We start from the raw sequence: 22373 nt of genomic DNA on the forward strand, positions 1-22373 counted from the left end.
CTGGAGGAAACATCAAAGAAGCGCTTCGCAGGAGGCTCCCAAGCACTGATGATGTCGCCTAGCCAGGGGACGAAATATTTGCAACAAAAACTTCCAGCTCGGCGAACAGAACCACAACAATCTCAACCTTGTAAATAGGATAATAAAAGCAACAACTGACTTTTGGATGTATTGGTAACTAATGCTGAAATATTTTTCAAATTATCTTTATTTGCCTCCAATGACTGTTGTGTTAAAAAAATCACAATAATAAAACTTCAGGTTTCCTGTTATCTTCATCATCGATGACAGACTTGCTGATAGCAGCTTCTTCTTTCAATAATAAGAAAATATTAAATACAGGAACACCAATGTTTATAAAATAAAAATGTAAGTTTTAAAGATGAAAGGAGTTGAAATTGATATTCCCCTTAATATTGTTAATTAGTTCTTTGGAGAGCACCTACTGCTGGTGAAGCCATTTTCCTGTGAAAATAAAATGTTTTTAAGGTAACATGAAATGGTTGCATTTTTCACTCATTAAACATCTTGTCAGTTGCAATATCATCCCCTTCATTGACTTTAATGGAATGACAATTGGGCATGTTGTGTAGTGGGCAGATCGTTAAATATTGTCCATTTCACTGTTTTGTCCAAACCTTACTTTCTCCTCTGCCATTGTTTTCTTGGTCAGTTAACCCCAAGATACTCTGCTCCATTTTCACTTTTTCTTTTGTATTTATGGAATCTGATCCAGAATTTTAAGATCAGCTTGTTCATAGATTCTATGTGTAATTTTTTTTAAGTGCTGTGCCCAGCGCTTTTGTCTCTAGCTCTTTTTTCTTGAGGATTTTTCCCTGTTCACTTTAGTTTTCTCTCCTCCTATCCTGACTGTCAATAGTCTTTCCACACAGCAATTTGAGGTGCGTGATCTGGAAGTGAGCATCTTACTCAATTGGAAGACTATTATAGCCAAACTAATTTGTTGATATATGCTTATTTTGGTGCAGGTAGTGATCAGGATTAAAGAATGCTCGCGCTAACTTTAGTCAAGGACTGACTTGGCTAATCACAAGTTTCAAACATTTACACTGTCTGAGATCAACTAGTTCAGCCTAGATTCAGAGAGGAATCTGAATCCTCCCCAATGCCTGGCTTAATTCCAAGTTGCTAAACTAATTGGAGACATCTATGTTTTTGATTCATAAAGACGAATTTAAATTACATACAATTACACTACCATGAAGAGACACATTCTTATATCCAATCTACCTGAATTAAACAATAACATGAAATTATTGCATTTATGTTTGCATTTAATTCCAACTTCAACATTTCTATTAAAACATTGTGTTGTGATAATGCTTGTAATTTAAGAAGTTCCTACTGCTGGCAAGGTTCCATTAAGCTTAATGACAAATTGTCTGCACACTCTCTGAGACTTTTACTTGTTGTTTTCGTGAACGGAGTAGCTACTGGGTGAAGCTCCTTGATAGCAGTACAAACCTGGAATATTTAACTGTCAGGATCAAAGCTAAGTATTTGATCATAACACCACAAGCAATAGATGAATTCCTATAATTTCTTTTGCAGTATTTGTGACTTACCACTGTCTCTATTTAAATGTTATACAGGAAGTTGAAAGATGTGGAAAGCAAGATGGCTTAGTAGCTGGGCATGCTTATAGCGTCACAGCAGTAAGAAAGGTAAACTATTAGAATAGAAAGTATTTTCTTAGTGCAAAATTCTCCCGTTTCATTATGTCCCCCTGAAATCCTCAACCATCACAGTCTATTTTAAAGGATGTGTTGACCTTTTTACTGACAATGTAGACCTGCATATATTAGACAAATATTAATAATTAATTTATGATGTTGCTATTTAGTCCATTCATCCTGTCATTTTTTAAAATCTGTCTCTCACTTGGTGCTTCCAAATTCTGAGAGTCTCGATTATGTCCTTTGTGAGAGCACGAAGCTTTTGAGATATCACTACTGAGACATCCTGGTAATCTATTTGTCACTTTCTCCTGCCACATTGGACCATTGAATTTTGTCCGTCTCTGATCCACAGATTCTTATCCTCTCTTGCCCTTCTCAGTTTATCTCTTTTTCATTTCATACCCAAAATTTACCTCTTCTGATATGTACCAATTTCCTTTCTGCACTGATATTTGACTTTGTCTGCACCTAGCTCTCTGTCTCTTTGTTTTATTTCTCTCTACCTATCCCCATGATCCCACGATGTTTTTGTTTCTGACTCTCCTGCTTCCCCACCTACCTCAAACATTTTGTTTTTCTCTTCAGCTTGGCTTCATTTTATTCACACGCTCTCAGTACCACCCAAAAGAAGACATCAAACACTGGTGAAGCAATATAGAGATGGGGAAAGCCACAAACAGCTGCTCAAAAATTATTTGCTCTCAATAGAGAAAGAGAGAGAGAGCAGCAGGCACAATGGGCTAAGTCCCCTGAGTTTTATAGCTATTCAAAGACTTAGCTTGAACTAGAATGTAGGGAGGTGCACAGTGGGGCACATGTTGGGTGAAGGAATGAAAACTGCAGAAGGATCTGTGGAGACAGAGAAGGTTGTAAATTGCTGAACAAAAAAATTACCTGGTGAATTGGAAAGGAAGAGGTCAAGGAGGACAAGGGCTTATAGGGGAGTTGGATGGAGGTAGGGAGGCTATATTGCAGCTAGAACATTGGGAATAGCAAACCTGGGTACAATGGGAATAGGATGATGGTTACAATATAATTTATTAAATAACCATTAATTGTCACAATAACAACAAACTTCATTTATTGTTGACAGTTGCAGCAAGCTTTGAGTTTGCAGGAATTATAGATGGAAGAATCAAGTCAAGATATCTAAGCACACTATAGAATTTAAAGTACTTATAAGCAGGAGTTATAGTATTGTCAGATCAAATTAATATTGGTATTTATTATTCATCTATTACAGAATAACAGAGTACTATTAAATCATGACAAAGCAAAATAGGTGCTAGCATAAATTGTTTAAATGCATTAATCTTTTATTTTAAAGAATTAAGGTTCTGATAATTTTCAAGAAGGCTAGAAGAATGGGTTTGTGGGTTGCATTTGGTAGTAAATATTCAATTCCAAATATCATTTCTGCTCACTGTAAATAATAAACACAGAAGAGACCTTCTTCGTCATTGCAAGATTAACTTCTATTTATATAGAAACTGATCCCTTCTTCAGGAATTTCTAAAGCATTTCTTCATCAGTGAATTATTTTTTGAAATGCAGTCACTTTCATTAGATTAGCAAATGTGGTAATAAATTGAACACAAACTTACATTTCTATAAAAGTATATTATGGAACATGGCAAGATCAGAAACAAATGAGATGGTGATATTAATTGGCTTGGTTTATTCTGGGAGATATTTAACATTTGTGTCATTAGTTCAGCATTCATAATGGATCGCCATAGCATATTGATCATATCAATTACCAATGGAGCTGTATTGAATCTTCAATACAATGACATTTTTCACTCATATTTTCTTAAGTTCAGTGCATGAAGAACAAAATAGCCCTCAGTTCCCTGTGCTTGAAAACATGGCGTTTCAGTGGCTGAAACTTCATCATCATATAAAATATAACCCTCAGTTATCTGAGTATTGTGTCTTACATGACTTAACGTCTCCTTCCCAAATACAATAGCAAGCATTTGGCTTGTGTTCTGTAAAGTTTATATGAGGAACTTGTCTGATGATGGTAGTCAGAAGCTGATCCCTTGTGTTTACATTACAATGTGTTATATGGTATTGGAGCATTGTGCTGTTACACATCATCCAGTTTGGATTATTTTGGATCAGTCCACTGTTCTTTTATTCTGTATAATCTATTAATCATCCACTATTGCTGGAAAAGTTTCTAGCTAGTTGTTACACTATGTTAAAAACAAATTGATCAGGCCATATAACTCAGGCCCATGTATCAGCCTTGCTACTTAATTGTGTGATTGTATCTTTCTCTTTCCCACCTTTCTGTTTTTGCATTAGAGTATTTACACTGAATGATGGACTCTGTTTCTTAACTTGTAGTGTTAACACAGCTGAGGCAATTACAATCACAACCTTGCAAAACACAAAGCAATTTTCAAGTGAGCTATATTTCATACACACTTCCGGTGACCCCTCCCCCCCAGATGATTCTCTTGGCCAAAATAAATGCGAAACAATTTTTGAAACACTGAAGTTTGTTTTGATCATGTATATTTCTGCAGCTAAATGCTAGATGAGTATTTCCCCTTTTTTGTGCTTTAGTGTCTTCCCAGCTCTAACTGATGTTGATATAAATGATTTGCATTGTAAAATACCAATTATACTTCTTAAAATATTTTTTTGTTTTAGCTAACCACTCCAAAAGGGAGGGTGCCCCTTGTTCGGATTCTTAATCCTTGGGGATCAGGCCACAATATGGAATGGACAGGTGACTGGAGCGATGAGTAAGTGTCATCAATACTGCACTGCTGTAACCATATTGAGCTATAACAGGGGACAGCTGGCCAAGTCGTGTTTTCACAGTGGAATAGGTAGTCTGACAATTAAATGGGGATTAGGGTGCTGAGTGGAGAGTAAGGTGTGGGGTTGTTGAAGGAAGGAACAGCTGGGTGGGAGTGGTAGGGTGAACAGAAGTGGTTGGTAGGGCGCCAGGTAAGTGGATGGGGGCTCTGGTTAGGATAGGAGTATTTGGGGGTTTTCTGATGTGTCCAGTTGTGGAGGTAAGGATCATGGGATTGGGGGTGATTGGAGTCAATCAGTTCATGGATGAGTGTCGGTGAGGGTGGGTGTCAGAACCTGCGAATGTGCTCGAGAGTCAGGTGTGGAGAGTCAAGGGGACGGGAATCCATGCAGGATAGTCACAAGGCATTGTGCGTCAGGCTGGTTGCGATGTCAGGTCCATAGGGAGTAGCCGGGTTAAATTCAAGGATCAGGTTTTTGGGTTGGGTGCTGGATCCAGGGAGGTGTGGGTTGGCTGTTTGCCGGGGTTAGTTTTATACTTATCCAGGAATTACAGCAAGTTTTAATCCCTCTAATTTTACCCTGGCAAACTATTTATGTAAATAAGTCAGAACTCTTCAAAAGTTCCAAATTTAACTCAACATTTGAGACTACTTCAATGGGGTCCAGGCACAGAGTAATAGCCCATCGAAAATTTCAACTTCCTGGGTAGCATTTTGGAAGATCTGGGCCTGTTAGATTCATGTTGTACATTTGTTATTTTTTTTTTCGAAAACATAAGAACCTCATATTTCCAGTACTGATCTCACAATGTGTACAAACATTTAGAGAAACAAATGAGCAGTATTGCATCGGAATGTTGTGCAACACCAAACCCACGTTCCTTTAAGTCACCTGGCTGTCCAGTTTGAAAAGCAATAATTTGTATTTATGTACCATGCTTAATATATAAAAATGCCACAAAACATAAGTTAAAGGTGACAGAATGTGCTAAGGAGTTGTAGAAGGATCAGAGAAGCAGAGTTGAAAAGATGGAAAAGAAGGTAAAAGATCCAATAGGACTTTGACAGGTGACAAGCTCTGCTGTAAATTAAGGATTTTCTGGTGTCAATTTAAACAGCTCTCAAGCTTAATGTCAGCATCCTTGTTTAAGCACATGCTGAGTTGAATGTTTAATGTGACTCAGGATCCCAATACTCCAGTGCATTCGCACCTGATGCTCAGTTTTTGATGACCGTTGGTTAGGACAATAGGAGATCCTCCAGAACTATAAGATCTGCAGATTTACTGTTGTGAGTGAGAGCTGCTGATGTCGGGTGGAGAACAACAGACCATCTCCATCTCTTGACTGTATTTTAATTTTGTCAATGGGAGTTGGTGTCTGCATGCCATTTCACAAATGCTGAAAACCTTTATAGACCCCTTAAGTGGCCCAGTAGTCCACCTGTTCTTTGCAGACAGGTAGTCACCCTGAACTAAAATGGCCCAGAGTTTGGAAAGGGGTGCAGTGGATACAAAGCAGTGGGCCTAGCATATTTTAAGGGTAAGAGGAGAAAGATTTAAAAAAGACATGAGGGCAATTTTTTTTTACACAGACAGTGATTCATGTGTGGAATGCACTTTCAGAGTAAGTGGTGGATGCGGGTACAGTTACAATGTTTAAAAGACATTTAGGTAAGTACATGAAAAAAAAATGTTTGGAAGGACATGGGCCAAACACAGACAGGTAGGCTAGTTTAGTTTGGAATTATGGTCAGGGTGGACTAGTTGACTGAAAGGTCTGTTTCCGTGCTGTATGTGTTTATGATTCTATCTATCTCCAGTACTGCTTCCAAAGCCATCTGAAAATTTGGCCCGTTTTAAAATATTTTTCAGTTTTATTTCAGTCCACTAGATGGCTTTATCGACCTTAACATTGGCTAGTTATAAGATTAGTAGTGGCACATCAGCTTTGCTTTATGAAATCAATTTATAACTAACTTGAGTCCATCAGCTATGATTTAGTTCATGTTTTATGCTTGATCATATTCAGCTTTGTATTATTTTACCTTAACATTATTTTACAATTGTTGGCCATTTTTCTGTTTTGTTTTCTTTTGCTAAGTCAAGTGACCATGTATTATAGCAGCTGCTCCTTCACTGTGATTTAACATGCAATGTTATACATTGGAACATTTCTGGAATTCAGGAAATTCCAAGTGACTTTCTGCTGCACATATATCTACCAATAGGCATAACTTCTCATATCACACTTTGAAATGAGGACAGGACTTTTGAAATTCAGAAAACATGAACCAGGAAGACTATTCAACATTTCTCAGCTCACTAACTCTTCAACTTCGGAACTCGACTGCATCACTCCTCATATTGCCTCCAGTATTTTTGCTTCCATCGTTCCCAATATCACATGTAATTACTACATTTTTGTGCGATAAAAAGTTATACACTCTAAAATTTACATTTTATCATTGTAACCAGCTCCATCTCATCCTAATATCAAGCTTGATTTGATGGAGTCTTAGGAAACCAATTGTTCTAAAGTTTTTATGTGTATCTCAACATCAGGCCTGTCTTTGTTGGCCCATTTCGAGAAATAAGAACCCATATTCTCCAATATATATCTTTCATCCAAACTCAATCATGTGGAACAATTCCAGAGACTGGATATCACTTCTGTGTGTTGGTGACAAAAGTTGATCATATCTTCAACCCTTCCGTAGCATCAGATTGGATTGTCAACTTTCCTTTGTGTAATTCTGACTGAGAGGACATTAATAATTATAGAACTTGAATGAGAATTGAATCACCCTTATTGCACAGGAACATTGCCACTTTTAAATACTCATTTTCCCTAGATTCAATAGTTGATTGAATGGTGCAGCAAACTCAATGGGCTGAATGGACTGGTTCTGCTGCTATGTCTTATAGCCTATTATCAACACCCACACAGGGAAAATAAGATTTGGGTTGTAGGAAGAAGTTCAGGAGGCATCAGCATTGGTATCATGCCCAATTTTGGTGTCTTTGCTATTTGAATTGGATCTCAATTAGCTTTGTAAATGTGGGCTCCATCTGTGTTCGACAGATAATACTTGTTATTGTTGATTTAAATAATAAAAGGCACTTACGTTGTCCTTTTTGTGAAATATTGCATTGGAGGAAAGTGACAGTATTGCATTTTTACTGTTTGTTTTGCAAACCTATCAGATCTGTTTGATAGTTTCAGCACTTTGCTAATACATATCTGGAATAAATCATTTTAGTTCATCTGGTTGGGCCCACAGGTTAAAAAAAAAGCATATACCATTTCTTACCAGGAAGCTAAAATTGTGAGAAATTAAGTTGTAGGACAAAGTGGTACCGAGGTTTGTTGATGCTATAGAAGGCACAGCAGCATTGCATGATTGGAGTAGGGGTGTTCCTCATAGGTGAGGCTTAATAGCATGTTGGAGGAGAATGCAGAGCAGTTTTTATGTTTCCTTTAGGCTACCTCATTGAATGTTTTAAGTTAAAGACAGATAGAGTTTTGAACAGGAAGAGAATCAAGGGTTATCGTGAGAGGGTGGGTAAGTGGATATTTGTGGATGTGGTGCCAATCAAGCGAGCTGCAGCAATGTACTGGAGCTGAGATGACTGAGATGTCAATTGCAACCTGATGCCAAGGACAGTCACTCTCACCTCATCTCTGGAGTTCAACGCTGTGATTTATATCCGTTCTTGCATTTCATATTTTGATGAGTTTGAATAAATGTTTAATCCACAGAAAATAACTATCCTCATCTGAAATTAACATTTCCTCAAGTATCCATATTTTTGAGAGCTCTGTGTTGCCATGTTTGTGTTAGAAAGTCTGCAACCCTGAAATTCTGAATAACTGTGCCTTTATGAAAAGAGGGCTATGATAGCCAGCATGCTTGTTAAAAGAAATGAATGTCAACATGATGTTTCTTCCTTTTGCAAAGTTCTCCTCTGTGGAACCAAATTCCAATCTGGACCAGAGAAGCATTTGGATTCACCAAAAAGGATGATGGGGAATTCTGGTAGGATGGGTCATTCCATCAGTTTTGTGTTATTTAATAACTGTAGTTTTGCTGGATATTTTCTTGGTCGATCTTCTAGCCACCACAGTCAAAGTGCTATCTTATTTCACAGGATGAAGTTTGATGACTTCTGTAAAAGGTTTACAACTGTTACAGTATTGACTCTGGGGCCTGACTTTGATGGTGATGGAGGTGCAGGTAATGACAAGAGTTGTATTAAGGAATATTACTACTTTTTTTTGCATGGAGGGAACTGCTATTCTTATTTAAAAAGGACAGAAAATAACAAAAAAAGAACTTTTTGGCTGCTAAGTCCAATCAAGATATTCACCAAGATGGTGGAAGGGAGGCTGAGGGGTGGGGAGGTGTTGCGAGGGGAGGGGAATTGAGCAAAACCTGAGGTCAAGGCCAGATCACACATTATTTGAGCAGGGATCAAAAATCACTACAATGTTGACAGAAATGAATACTTCAGAAGAATCTTTTGCTGCCCATAATCTGTACAGTTCCCTTTGCCAGGTATATCAATGCATCAGGAGAAAGGGAAGGCAGCAACCTACTGCAGAGAGGTTTGTAATCGACAGAACAAGCCAGATAGCAGATCAGTCATGAAAGCACATCTGTAATCTGGGTATGGTTCAAAAGCAGGGCATGGTGAGCATGGCATTATTATCCTCAATGTAGACACCCCAGTACTTCACCTTCATACCAGACTGTGCTTCCAGGCATCCATGGGGACATCGGGGAATTGAACACTTTTCTGTGTGCCACTTAATTAGAAAAGTACCTGGCACTTTGTTTATCCAGACAGCACATGCACACATATCTGTTTAAATCAAACACTGGCAATTGTAGCAGTACAAATAGTTTCACCGAGTTGTTGTTTTGCCAAGATTTAGAAATTATTGACCACTACATTTGCACGTGATCATTCATGCACCTATTGGCAAACCTGAAATCTACCGAAATGGCAAAGGCTATTATTCCAAACCCTTGCTTTATGACTGTACACACAGACCTAAATGTTCTAAACACATAACATTGAACAGGAACTGTAGCCCAAACCAGGACATATTGGAAAATCAAGAGGAATGTGCTAAGTGAAGCAAATAAGATTTTTTATTAATCATCTGTACTTGATGATGTACTCCCTGGGTAGTGTACATGGGATGATGCATGACCATGTGTGTAAGTGATATCTTAAACAAGGAAATAATGTCGAGTGAGTTACTATGTAACATAAAGCTTATTTAGTACTATAGATACATTTGAAACTTGAAACATTTACTTTCAGGAAATTTAATGGCAAATTAATAAAGTACAAACTGAATTTTTGCTTATCCATCATTTGATAAAAGGTCAGCTTATTGTTCACGCTTAAACGCTAGCGAGGCCTCTCTTGTAGCCTCATAATTCAAATTTGCAAGGGCACAACCTCCGTCATCACCCCTGCAGCCATTTACCACAGTACTAGTCAAGTATTTTAAAAATTATTACACCCACGTGCCTTTCGAAAATGACTGCACTTGGTGCTGTTTTGTGCCGGAGAACTTTCCCTTTCGCCAAATCTCTTATGTTGAGAGTTAATTCAATAGAATACCATTTTTTAAAAATGATGCTGTCAGAGCCAAAAATGCTATAATGAAAGACCTGTTATCATTTTTCCTTCTCTTGTCTTCACAGATGCTGGCAGCTTGCAAGAGGTAAAGGGTCAGTGGGTGACTGGAATTAATGCAGGTGGATGCAGAAATAATATAAAGAAGTATAGCTGCAACCCTCAGTATCCCATCACTATCACAGCCCCAGGAGCAGGTAATAAAGCATCTCCTGTGCAAATACCTCACTTCCCAAAATTGGGACATATCTCTTGGACGTTGTGCTAATTGTGTTTGCCTTTGAGTTCTTCAACTAAGGTGAAGAAATCTTTACAGAATTAATGTTGTAGATGAAATTAGTTAGAGACAAGTATAAAAAATGAATTGGGGTGGGGTGAAAACAGGTTGTTGGTCCCAGGATGTACTAGAGCTTGGCCTCTCTTGTGCTATGATTACATATAAAGGATATGTAGCAGTCTATTAGAACAGAAGCCATAGAGAGCAAATTAGAGACTGGGAGCTAATAATATCTATAAAGTGAAAGCTACATAAGTGCCTGAAGACTATGTTGATAGTGTGAGGGAAAGAGGGTGGAAAAAGTATGAAATCGAACATAAGTATGATACAGATTAATAGAGGAGAAAGTGAGGTCTGCAGATGCTGGTACAGATTAATAGAGCCAAGTGATCTGTTTCTATGTTGTAAATTCACTGTAAAGGTAAATGCAGTGTAAAGGTGAATTATCTTTTGCAAGGGCCAGATGTTGGAGTGAGTTGCAATCAAAGGTCTAGGCCCAGGTGTTTTCAGCACTGGTTTTTAACTCCTTGCTTTCTTTTTGTTTCCCATAAGCTTAACTGGTTTCTGTACATCTGGCAGTTTCTGTATATCCTGGGACCAACAATGACCTCAGCTGCAGTAATCTGCACACCAGAAATTACATACATCTACCCGATGTTTTCAGTTTCCTTAACTTACCCCGATCAAAACAAAATGTTTATTTTAAATGAAAAAGGGTAAGCATCAGAGTTAGGTGGTGTGAAAACATTTGAGTAATATATTGCACTTCTCCTTTGCAAAGTAAAGAATTACTTCCCTTTTTGAGTTGTGAAGGAAATGGGGGATGAATGACTTTGGTGATGTGAAGAAACTAGAGAAGCTGGGATTGTTCTCCTTGCAGCAGAGAAGGTTATGGAGATAGTTAATTGAGATGTTCAAACTCATGATGGGTTTTTATTGCGTAAACAAATAAAAACTGTTTCGGTACCAGAGAGTTAGTAACCAGAGATTTGGGTTATTGGCAAATAAACAGTATGCAATATTAAAACTTTTTTAAATGAGTTGTGATGGTTAGGAATGAAGATTCAATGTGAAATTTCAAAAGTGAATTGGATAAAATGTTGATGGGAATAACTTTTGTAGGATTCTGGGGAAGAAACGTCGGAATGGGACTAATTGCAAAACTCTTTCATAAAGCTTGAGCACGTATGACAGGAGAATAGTCTCTTTCTATGCCGTTTGATTCTCCATGTCCAATCTGCCACTCAAGGGTCAGACTGCTGCTTCAGATTGGCCACACATTACAAATATGACTGCATTTTCCTTAAGTGAACAAGGTTTGATCCAAAATTAACATTAGGTTATGTCATGACTAAAGACTCCACTGAGTCACATTAGTTTTGCAGAGATTTGTCAACAATGATTAAATCTATTCCTTAAGGTTTCAACACATGAACTTCTCCCAAGCCATTAGTCAGCCAATACGTTCATCCTTATGACACACTGTCTTCTAATGGCAATTGGAAAACAAAAAAGATTTATTACCTGATTGGATGATGCTTGACTCTCAATCAGCCTTTTTCAATATTTTTAAATCTGGAAAAGAAAAACTGTTTTTAACGCTGTTCTGATTTTTCTTCTGGGTTGCACATAGCAGTGCTCTGGAGATTGATCTTATGTCTTGTTTTATCCACTGCATGGGGAATTCATATGATCTGATTATCATTCAAATCAAAACATTTCAAATACTTATCTAACATTTGTGGTGATAAGAACAATCCTAGATATGAGGACAATGAATTATGTAATGATTACATCTGTTTGAAAGCCTCTTATAGAGATGTAATAGAATGACAGCTCCCTTCTACCACCCTTTCATAATCACCTGATGGGACATATGCTAGTGCAGGAGGTTGCAGCTTTATTTCATCTGATATCTCATTTGAAATTTGGATTATGCCAAGTTTGTATAAAAGGAAAACTGGGTATGAATCATGACCTTCAACTCTGCCATGATAGTAAAGCTGTCTATTTACAAATAGCAGGCTACCTTCAATGTGGCCAGGTGTTTGAGAAATTTCTTTGCAAGTAATGATTTTATTTTTCATCATACTGAAACATTTTGTTTAACTTTTTGTTCTGTTTGTGTGGTTACTCAGAAATTTCACTTGTTCCAACTGCATCTGTTCCATCAAATAAACAGCATGTTTCCGAACATGTTATCTCTGTCACTCTATAGATACTCCTTCAAGCAATGATGAAGACAATGTAGATGAGACATGCTCTGTTCTGATATCTTTAATTCAGAATTATCGGAGGATGGACAGGAAGCTGGGCATCTCAATGCTTCCTATTGGGATCCAGATCTACAAGGTAAATTGAGATTTCTTTGATGGTCAAGGAAGCCACATTTCTTTGCTAGCAAATCTATTCAACAATGACATTTAGTTCAGATGAGTTAGATGATTGAGGGGAAATAAATGTTTGTAACGTAGTCTTCTTTCTAAATCCTCCGCCAAAGGGAAACAAATGATCTGTATAGCATCTTAGTGTCTCACAGGAAACAGTAGCCTCCTTCAATCCAACTACTTACAGTGAATAATTATTATCATGGTATTGCATGCAGATCAGTTGTGTCTATAGAATGGTCTGTGGACTGCGAATTCACACAGTTCATTTACGCCCATTTTTAGGTTTGAGTGTTCCAATTTAAAACTAACCTGCAATAATGCTTTAGTTTTAAACAAAATAAAGGTTACTGTATTACAAACTACAGCTGAAAGTTACTAAGTCAAACATGGTATAGTTATTAGCTAAGAATTCATCAGATGTGATGGCTCCTGTAATGGAATAGTTGGAGGTGTGACCCACATGGACTGAGCATAACAGATTTTGGAAGGGAGGTAATGTTCCTTTATTTCACATTTACGGTACTACAGGTTGTGCTACTAGGAGTCTGGTTAAGTGCAGCAATCCTGTAGCAGGATCCTTTGTCGCTTTGTTGAGAAAACTCTACCTCTGGTGATACCTCTTGGAGCTCTTCTTGGAGTTCTGCCTGTGGTGATATCCCACAGCCTATTTAACACTGTGGTGATATCCCACAGCCTATTTAACACTGATCAAAATCTTAAGATGACTATTGTGGTAACTTTGACAAATCATTGATCCACAAAGCAAAATCAATAACTCTGGAATTTCCTGTAGTGTCCTTTTAGTTGTTCTCAGAAGCTTTGAATTCTCTCACCTTTAGGCAAACCCATTTAGTTGTCAAAGGGTTAATTAAATCCCAATTGTATTCACTTATTGGTGATGGCAAGATAATATAACAGTCTTTTGGCTGACATTAAAACAAGGACAGCCATATGACTTATGGGAGCTATTTTTCAAGATGTTGTGTCCGTTTTAAAAAGTCAGATTAGTTTTCTCTACAAAATAGGCTTACTTTTGTCAGGCCTATGTAATTATAAATTTGGTATCGATTCTGCTGCAAGGCTAAGCTTTCTTTATTCAAGCACAAGGGAATGTAAATTAGTAAATGGCACAATATTATTCATCTTGTAGAAGGGGATCACAATCTATTAGCTGTCAATAATCAAGCCAGGCATACTCCAATCTTCACACCATCTAAAGAATATATTAATTTTGTTTCAATCTACTTGCTAAGAAAAGATGTACTGTGGATTAGACAGATGCTGTCACAGTCAGATGTTATCACGTCCAAAATGGACGTTCATTTTGTAATCTTCACAAGAACATCTATTACAAAGAAGCAAATTATGTTGATCTCAAATTTTTATTTCTTTTTCATTCCAATAGTCCTTTGACCCACAACTGGTTCTAACCACAGAGCATTTTACACATCATAAAACGATTTTGGATTCAGGAGCCTATGTGGCCCAGAGAAGCATAAACCTCCGCAGTAAACTTGCACTGGGACACTATGTAATCATTCCAAGTACCTTTTCACCAGATGCTGATGGAGCGTTTATGCTACGTATATTCACTGACATTCCAATTCAGTTTCATCAGGGATTCAACCTTGTAACAGAAGGAATGGACTGAACTTCTGTTCGACCTATGTGTTTTGACCAGCACACTTGTGACTGGAAGAGGAAGAAAAGATTCTGCTGATTAGTGATAAAATCAACTAGGAGTTCAAAGAGGTAAAAACAATGACTGCAGATGCTGGAAACCAGATTCTGGATCAGTGGTGCTGGAAGAGCACAGCAATTCAGGCAGCATCCGAGGAGCTTCGAAATTGACGTTTCGGGCAAAAGCCCTCGAAGCTCCTCGGATGCTGCCTGAACTGCTGTGCTCTTCCAGCACCACTGATCCAGAACCTAGGAGTTCAAAGAGTCTCATACATACATGTGATACAAGTAAGTACAGGTGTATACAGGAGGTACAAATAACAAGATGATACAAGAAAGTACCTTTTTCACTAAGATTTCAGCCATCTCACAGGCCATTTATTTACAAGGGTTCAATGTGATTGTTGTATTACAGTTGAATACAAGCTGTCTGTAGATCAATTCTGCCTAAATAAAACGCTAATTGAATTATAATTTCCTATTCGGTTCTCTTATATAGACCATGTCTTTTTATTTTTTGCAGTTTTGATTGTGGTCTGAAATGAGAAACTGTTTAAAAAAGCCAAGGATTACTGGGGGATTATATTTTTTAAATGGCACATGGGATGTAGGCATTACTGACAGGGACAGCGTATATTGCCCAACCCTGTTGCATTTGAACTGAGTGGCTTGCAAGGCCATTTCAGAGGGCACTTAAGTGTCAACTATATCACTGTGGGTCTGGCATCATATGTAGGCCAGATCAGGTAAGGATGGCAGATTCCCTTCCCTCTCGGATATTACTAAAAAGACAGCATTCTATGTAACACAATTCAGTGACATTGGGATTCTTTATACATTGCAAACTATTTATTTTTTCCTTCTCCTACTTTAATTTCAGCCTTACAATGTGCAAAGATACCACAAATAGATAAATAGATAGGTTTCAATCCTATTGATAAAATAACTTAATATCAGCTGCTAGTTCAAGCATGCAATGGGAAATTTAATTGAAATTTAAAAGCTCAAATAAATGTAAATTTGAAAATTTCAATTTGAAACGAGAGTCAATGAAAACAGCTGAGGTGGTTTTAATTTGCCTTGAAAATTAGGAAAGATTGTCTGGGAAGAAATCAGTTGACCAGTAATTAAATTTGTCAGGCCAAGAACACTGCCGAGGCTATCGACAAAAGAAACCCTGAAGTCAATTGGTGCCATGTTTGAATTTGGATTAACATTGAAAGAAGGAAAATTCAACCATAATCTAGCCAATTATTCTGGAAAAGAAAGTTGCACTTTTTGTCAGAAAGAACATCAAAGAAGAATTTGGTCATGCCTGGAATCTTTCAGTCATGTTTTATTTCTGTTTTAAAGATATGATGAAAACACCTTTTGAAAATGGAAAGCAAGGCTTCTTGAGAGCTCCTGAATCAGAGAGATTGGTAATTAATAGGAATGCCTACTTAGAATAAAAGAATAGTGACAGGGGAAAAAAATAACACAGAATCAAATGGGAATAGGAATATCTCATCTTAATTGGAGTCAAATGGAATCTATCAAGTAAAAGTGAAGTGACAGTGAAACAAATTAATTAATAGCTTTCTCTTGGGAAATATTTGTTCCTTTGCCTATGAACTTTTATTTGAAGATAACTAAATTGAATGATTTTGCCACCAACCAAAACACTGGGACAAGGCAAAAAGGATACACAGGCCCCAAACCAACTTTTAATTTTTTGAAAAGATACCTGAAAATGAAAATTGCATGGCACGATCTTGGGACACTGGTGTAAGCATGCAGAAGTGATTGTTACATTTAAAGTACCTATCTTAAAGAATACATTAGAAGAATGCACTGAAGAATAGGTCTCAGACATATACACCAGTTAAAAGATTAGTTACTGTGACCTGAAGAGGAAGAAAACAGTTTAAATGAGAAGGCATTCATACATAATCCAAAGCGAACCTGACTTTAAACAAACAATGTGGTACTGGTGAGAGAGGGTAAGAATTAAAGTAAAAATAACTTTGAGTTAGGATGATTGAAGGCTAAGGGGGGGGAGATGTTGTAATAAGAAAAATCCTAAGGATGGATACAGGTGAAGGCAGAGCTGAATTGTTTATAATTGCACGCATAATCAATTCCTGCAATCTAATACACAATAATCAGCTAAGAATGAACCTAAATTCTCATAATATGATAGCATAGATTCAGCACAGAATAAGGGAGAAGGGGAGGATATATCTAACATTTTTGTATTCTCTTGAGGGATGTGGAATTGCGGGTGGGGCGGCATTTGTTGCGTGTCTCTGGTTGTCCTTGGGAGGTTGGTGATGAAACACTGCAGTCTGTTTGCTGTGGGTGAGTGGGCCCGCGGTGTAGGTGGGGATTCCAGAATTTTGACCGAGTGTCAGATGAGATATAGTTGGGATGGTGGGTGGTTAGATGGTGGGTGGTTTGAAGGTGGACTTGCGGGTGTGTCTGCTGCCCTTGTCCTTCTGGATTGGGGGGGAGAGGAGTTCTGGGTTTGGAGTGTGATGTCTGGCGATATTTGGTAAGTTTTTGCTGTGTGTCTTGTGGATGGTGCGCGGTGCTGCTGTTGTGTGTCAGTGTGTCAGGATGCTGTGCTAGTCAGCAGGCTGCTTTGTCCTGGATGGTGTCGGGTTTCTTGGGTGTTGTTGGGGCTGCATCCTTCCAGGCAGGTGGGGAATATTCCATCGTCCTCCTGACTTGTGCGGTCTTTAGGGGATCTGGAGGTGAGTTATTTGCTGCAGTATTCCTAGCATCTGACCTGATCTTGTACCCAATGTGTTTATGTGGCTTGTCCATTTCAGTTCCTCATCTATGATAACCGCCTCCCCACCCCCACCCAAAGTTGATGGTGGGGTGTTCAGTGATGGTAATGACATTGAGTCTCAAGGAGGAATGGTTAGGTCATTAGAGATGGTCATTGACTGAAATTTGTGTCATACAAATGTTACTTTCCACTTGTCAGCACAAGCCTGGATATCATCCAGGTCTTGTATTTGAGTATGGACGGTTCAGTATTTGAGGAGTTGCAAATGGTGCTGATAATTGTGCAATCATCAGTGAACATCTGGAAAGCGAAAGCAACAGGGAGTATGGAGTCAAGTAGAAAGATAGTCAGCAGGTTAGCATGTGTGCAGTGTTTAAGTTCAAGGCAGACTCGGAATAAAGCAAAAAGAAGGATACCTTAGGACGTATTACTAGAGGTGATGGAAATCATGTGGATAAGAAAATTAGCATTAAGGTGCTTTACCTGAATGCTTATAGTAATTGTAAAGTAGATGAATTAACAGCACAAATCATTGTAAATGATTATGATGTGGGAGGCATCACAGAGACGTGGTTGCAGGGGGTTCAGGACTGGCAGTTAAACATGCAAGGATTTACAATTTATCAAAAAGGCAGGGAGGTGGGCAGAGGGGGCGGGGTTGCCTTGTTAGTTAAGAATGAAATTAAATCTATGGCACTGAATGACGTAGGGTCAGATGATGTGGAGTCTGTGTGGGTGGAGTTGAGGAACCATAAAGGCAAAAAAAAGCCATAATGGGAGTCATGTACAAACCTCCCAGCAGTGGTCAGGACAAGGTGCGCAAGATGCACCAGGAAATAGATACGGCATGTCAGAAAGGCAAGGTCATGGTGATCACGGGGTCTTCAATATGCAAATGGACTGGGTGAATCATGTTGCTGGTAGATCCAAAGAAAGGGAATTCATGGAATGCTTACAGGATGGCTTTTTGGAACAGCTTGTGATGGAGCCCACAAGGGAGCAGGCTATTCTGGACTTAGTGCAATGTAATGAGCCAGACTTTATAAAAGATCTTAAAGTCAAGGAACACTTAGGAGATAGCAATCATAATATGGTAGAGTTCAGTCTCTAGTTTGAAAGAGAAAAGGCAAAATCGGATGTAATGGTGTTACAGTTAAATAAAGGTAATTACAGGGGCATGAGAGAGGAACTGACTAAGATTGACTGGAAGCAGAACCAAGTGGGGAAGACAGTAGAGCAACAATGGCAGGAGTTTCTGGGTGTAATTGAGGACACAGGTTCATTCCAAAGAAAAGAAAGATTACCCGGGTGGAATTAGACAGCCATGGCTGACAAAGGAAGTCAGGAAATGTATCATAAAAAAGAGAGAGCCTATAAAGTGGCCAAGAGCACTGGGAAATCAGAAGATTGGGAAGACTGCAAAAACAAGCAGCGGATAACAAAGAGAGAAATAAGGTCGTGTTCCAGGTATCGGATGAAGAGGCACTTACAAATGGCACCCTTGCAGGTGCCCATATCTAGCCCTTTGGTCTGAAGGAAGTGGGAGAATTCGAAGAAGAAATTGTTGAGGATGATGATCAGTTCAGCCAATCGAATGAGAGTGTCATTGGAAGGATACTGGTTGGGTTGGCGGGAGAGGTAGGAACAGAGGACCTAGAGGCCTTTGTCATGGAGGATGGATGTGTACAGGGACTGGATGTCCATGGTGAAGATGAGGCTTTGGGGGCCGGGGAACTTAAAGTCATGGAGGAGGTGGATGGTGTGGGTGGTATTCCGGATATATGTGGGGAGTTCCTGGACCAAGGGCGACAGGCTGGTGTCAAGGTATACAGAGATAAGTTCGGTTGGGTAGGAGCAGGCTGAGACAATGGGTCCACTGGGGCAGTCAGGTTTATGAATCTTGGGGTAGGAGGTAGAACCGGGTGGTGCAAGGTTCCCAGACTATGAGATTGGAGGCTGTTGGTTGGAGATCTCCTGAGGTGAAGAGGTTGTGGATGGTCTGGGAGTTCCGCTCTATGCCACTCCCCACCCTGAATTGAAATATATCACCGTTCCTTCACTATCGCTGGGTCAGGATCCTGGAATTCCCTGTGGATCGGCCTGCACCATATCGACTGCAACAGTTTAAGAAGGCAGCTCGCCACCACATTCTCAGATGGCCCATGAGCAAATGGACGCTGGTGGGCCAGCAATGCCAATCTCCCACAAGTGACTAAAAAAAATTCACCACTCTGAAGTTGGTTAAGACATCTTGCGCCAGAAACCTATCTGAAACGTTGTCTGTTAACTCATCTGCCAGGATACCTTTGCCAGGCTGATTCGCCAATCTATATGGAGAGTTAAATCACTTCTGATTATCAAACTCAGTTATTGGTAAAATGTTAGAGTGTTTGGCAAGTTTTGAGAAGATTTGTACCTCAGGTTGATGTGGGTTTTCTCACTGTGCCGGAGGGTTCGTTTTCGGATGTCTCGTCGCCATGTTGGGTGGTGTCGTCGTGAGCCTCCAGTGGAGGCTTTGCAGGGGCTCACTGGTGCTGTTGCCTGGTGTGGTGGTGGGGCATCTGGGGGGCAGGCCTTTCAGCTCAGCGAGCAAACTTACATCCATGTTAGAGTCTGTTCCAAATAATGTAATAGCAGAGTATTTAGAAATATTTAAGCAGAGTCAGCATGGAGTAAGTGTGCCTGACAAATTTATTAGAATTCTTTGAGGATGTAGCAAAAAAGGACAGATAAAGGGCAAGCAGCAGTTGGAATCCATTGGATTTTAAGAAGGTATTTGTTAAGATGGCAGGGGCTCTCTGCAGCCTGTTCATTTTCTGCTGGGCGCAGATTGGGAATGTGATGCTCCCGACTTGCCTTGATGGATGCGGCTGCAGTGCCACTCGGGAGGTTTGGCATCACCGGGACGGAGCGACCTGTTTGATTGGCGGCACATTCACAACAATCCACTTCCTCCACTTTCCTGGCCCTCAGTGGCGGCATGTGTGTGCTGCCTATGGGACGTGGTGTGGGAATTCACTGGGGATCCTCGGACAGTACCTTCTGGGCCCATGGCCGCTTCCGTCTGGAAGGACGGGAGTTGGAGGATGTGTGACAGCACCGTCACTTGCAGGTTCCTCTCCAGGTCACTGATCATCACAGCTGGGAAATGTATTGCCGTTCCTTTGGTGTTGCTGGGTTGGAATCCTGGAATTCCTTCCCTGGTGGCATTGTGGGTTGGCCTACAAAAGTGGATGCAGAGGTTCAAGAAGGCAGCTGACTGCCACCTTCTCGCAGGAACTCGGGATGGGCAATGAATGCTGGCCTGTCTGTGATGCCCACATTCAATGAATGAATGAAAACATATGTAATACTTGTTTAAATTCGAGCCACTGACTGTTCAATTTCAGGTTTTTAAATGTATTTTGTTAATCTATCATAGGCAATTTGCTATTCAAACTTTATTTTGTTCAACTTTAAGACTCCAGTTTCAGAACAAACCGTCTCAATTGCAAAAGAATTTAAAACGGTACAATGTTAATGTCACTATTTCCCAACACTCCATCACAAGAATTTTAATTATTTCTTTCTTGCTACTTACTACGTTTAAAATATCCCAATTTTTGGCTGATTCCTCAACATACCATTCCAGGAATTTATGTTTCACAGTATTAGTGCTAATTAGGTTTACCCAGTCTACATGCAAATTGAACTTGCCCATTATTACTATGCTACTAATGTTACATACAATCCCAATTTCCTCAATGATACCATGCCCAACATTACCACTCCTGCTTGCTGGCCTATAAACAACTCCCCTTGCTATTTATTATCTCTACAAATCTGGTTCAATGTCTTGATCATTTGACTGAAGGTACTGCCTTAGTATTATATTGATTGTGTGTGGGAAATATCGTGTCTCACAAACTTGATTGAGTCTTTTTGAAGAAATCACAAAGAGGATTGATGAGGGGAGAATGGTAGACATGATCTATTTGGACTTCAGTAAGGCATCCGACAAGGTTGTTTCTCAGACTGGAGGTCTGTGACCAGTGGAGTACCACACGGATCAGTGCTGGGACCACTACTTTTAGTCATTTATATAAATGATTTGGATACAAGCATAAGAGGTACAGTTATTAAGTTTGCAGATGACACCAAAATTGGAAGTGTAGTGGACAGTGAAGGAGGTTACCTTGGAGTACAATGGGATCTTGATCAGATGGGCCAATGGGCTGAGGAGTGGCAGATGGAGCTTATTTTAGATAAACGCGAGGTGCTGCATTTTGGGAAAGCAAATCTTAGCAGGACTTATACACTTTTAATGGTAAGGTCCTCGGGAGTGTTGCTGAACAAAGAGACCTTGGAGTGCAGGTTTATAAGCTCCTTGAAAGTAGAATCGCAAGTAGACAGGATAGTGAAGGCATTTGGCATGCTTTCCTTTATTGGTCAGAGTACTGAGTATAGAAGTTGGGAGGTCATGCTGTGGCTATACAGGGCATTGGTTAGGCCACCTTTGGAATACTGTGTGCAGTTCTGGTCTCCTTCCTATTGGAAAGATGTTGTTAAACCTTATAAAGATGATGCCAGGGTTGGAGGATTTGAGATCTATGGAGAGGCTGAACAGGCTGAGGTTGTTTTGCCTGGAGTGTCAGAGGCTGAGGGGTGCCTTTATAGGAGTTTATAAAATCATGAGGGGCATGGATAGGGTAAACAGACAAAGTATTTTCCCTGGGGTGGGAGAGTCCAGAACTAGAGGGCATAGGTTTAGGGTGAGAGGAGAAAGATATAAAAGAAACCTAAGGGACAACGTTTTCACGCAGAGGGTGATACGTGTATGGAATGAGCTGCCAGAGGAAGTGGTAGAAGTTAGTACAATTGCAACAGTTAAAAGGCACCTGGATTGGTATATGAATAGTAAGGGTTTGGAGGGATATGGGCCGGGTGCTGGCAGGTGGGACTATATTGGGTTGGGATATCTGGTTGGCATGGACGGGTTGGACCGAAGGGTCTGTTTCTGTGCTGTACATCTCTATGACTCTATGACACAATTTAGACTAATTCTCAACATTTAGATTATCATATTACAGGAGACAGATTTCAGTTACATTGATAATTTTTTCTGCTATATTTCTTCATCA

The 22373-nt window shown here is 39.4% G+C and overlaps 2 protein-coding genes across 2 annotated transcripts; both read left to right on the forward strand.

Moving 5' to 3' along the window:
• The first annotated feature begins 4425 nt into the window (after positions 1-4425).
• LOC122564215 (calpain-12-like) lies at positions 4426-10964 on the forward strand. Its single transcript, XM_043718911.1, has 5 exons — positions 4426-4459; positions 8438-8515; positions 8628-8713; positions 10199-10327; positions 10960-10964. Exons 1-5 carry the CDS (start codon positions 4431-4433, stop codon positions 10962-10964), a joined length of 327 nt encoding a protein of 108 aa, XP_043574846.1. The 5' UTR covers positions 4426-4430.
• A 1724-nt stretch (positions 10965-12688) lies between these two features.
• Positions 12689-14538, forward strand: LOC122563826 (calpain-5-like). Its single transcript, XM_043718020.1, has 2 exons — positions 12689-12759; positions 14203-14538. Exons 1-2 carry the CDS (start codon positions 12706-12708, stop codon positions 14446-14448), a joined length of 300 nt encoding a protein of 99 aa, XP_043573955.1. The 5' UTR covers positions 12689-12705; the 3' UTR covers positions 14449-14538.
• Positions 14539-22373: the final 7835 nt, after the last annotated feature.

The sequence above is a fragment of the Chiloscyllium plagiosum genome, chromosome 28, assembly GCF_004010195.1.
Source record: "Chiloscyllium plagiosum isolate BGI_BamShark_2017 chromosome 28, ASM401019v2, whole genome shotgun sequence".
NCBI lineage: Eukaryota > Metazoa > Chordata > Chondrichthyes > Orectolobiformes > Hemiscylliidae > Chiloscyllium > Chiloscyllium plagiosum.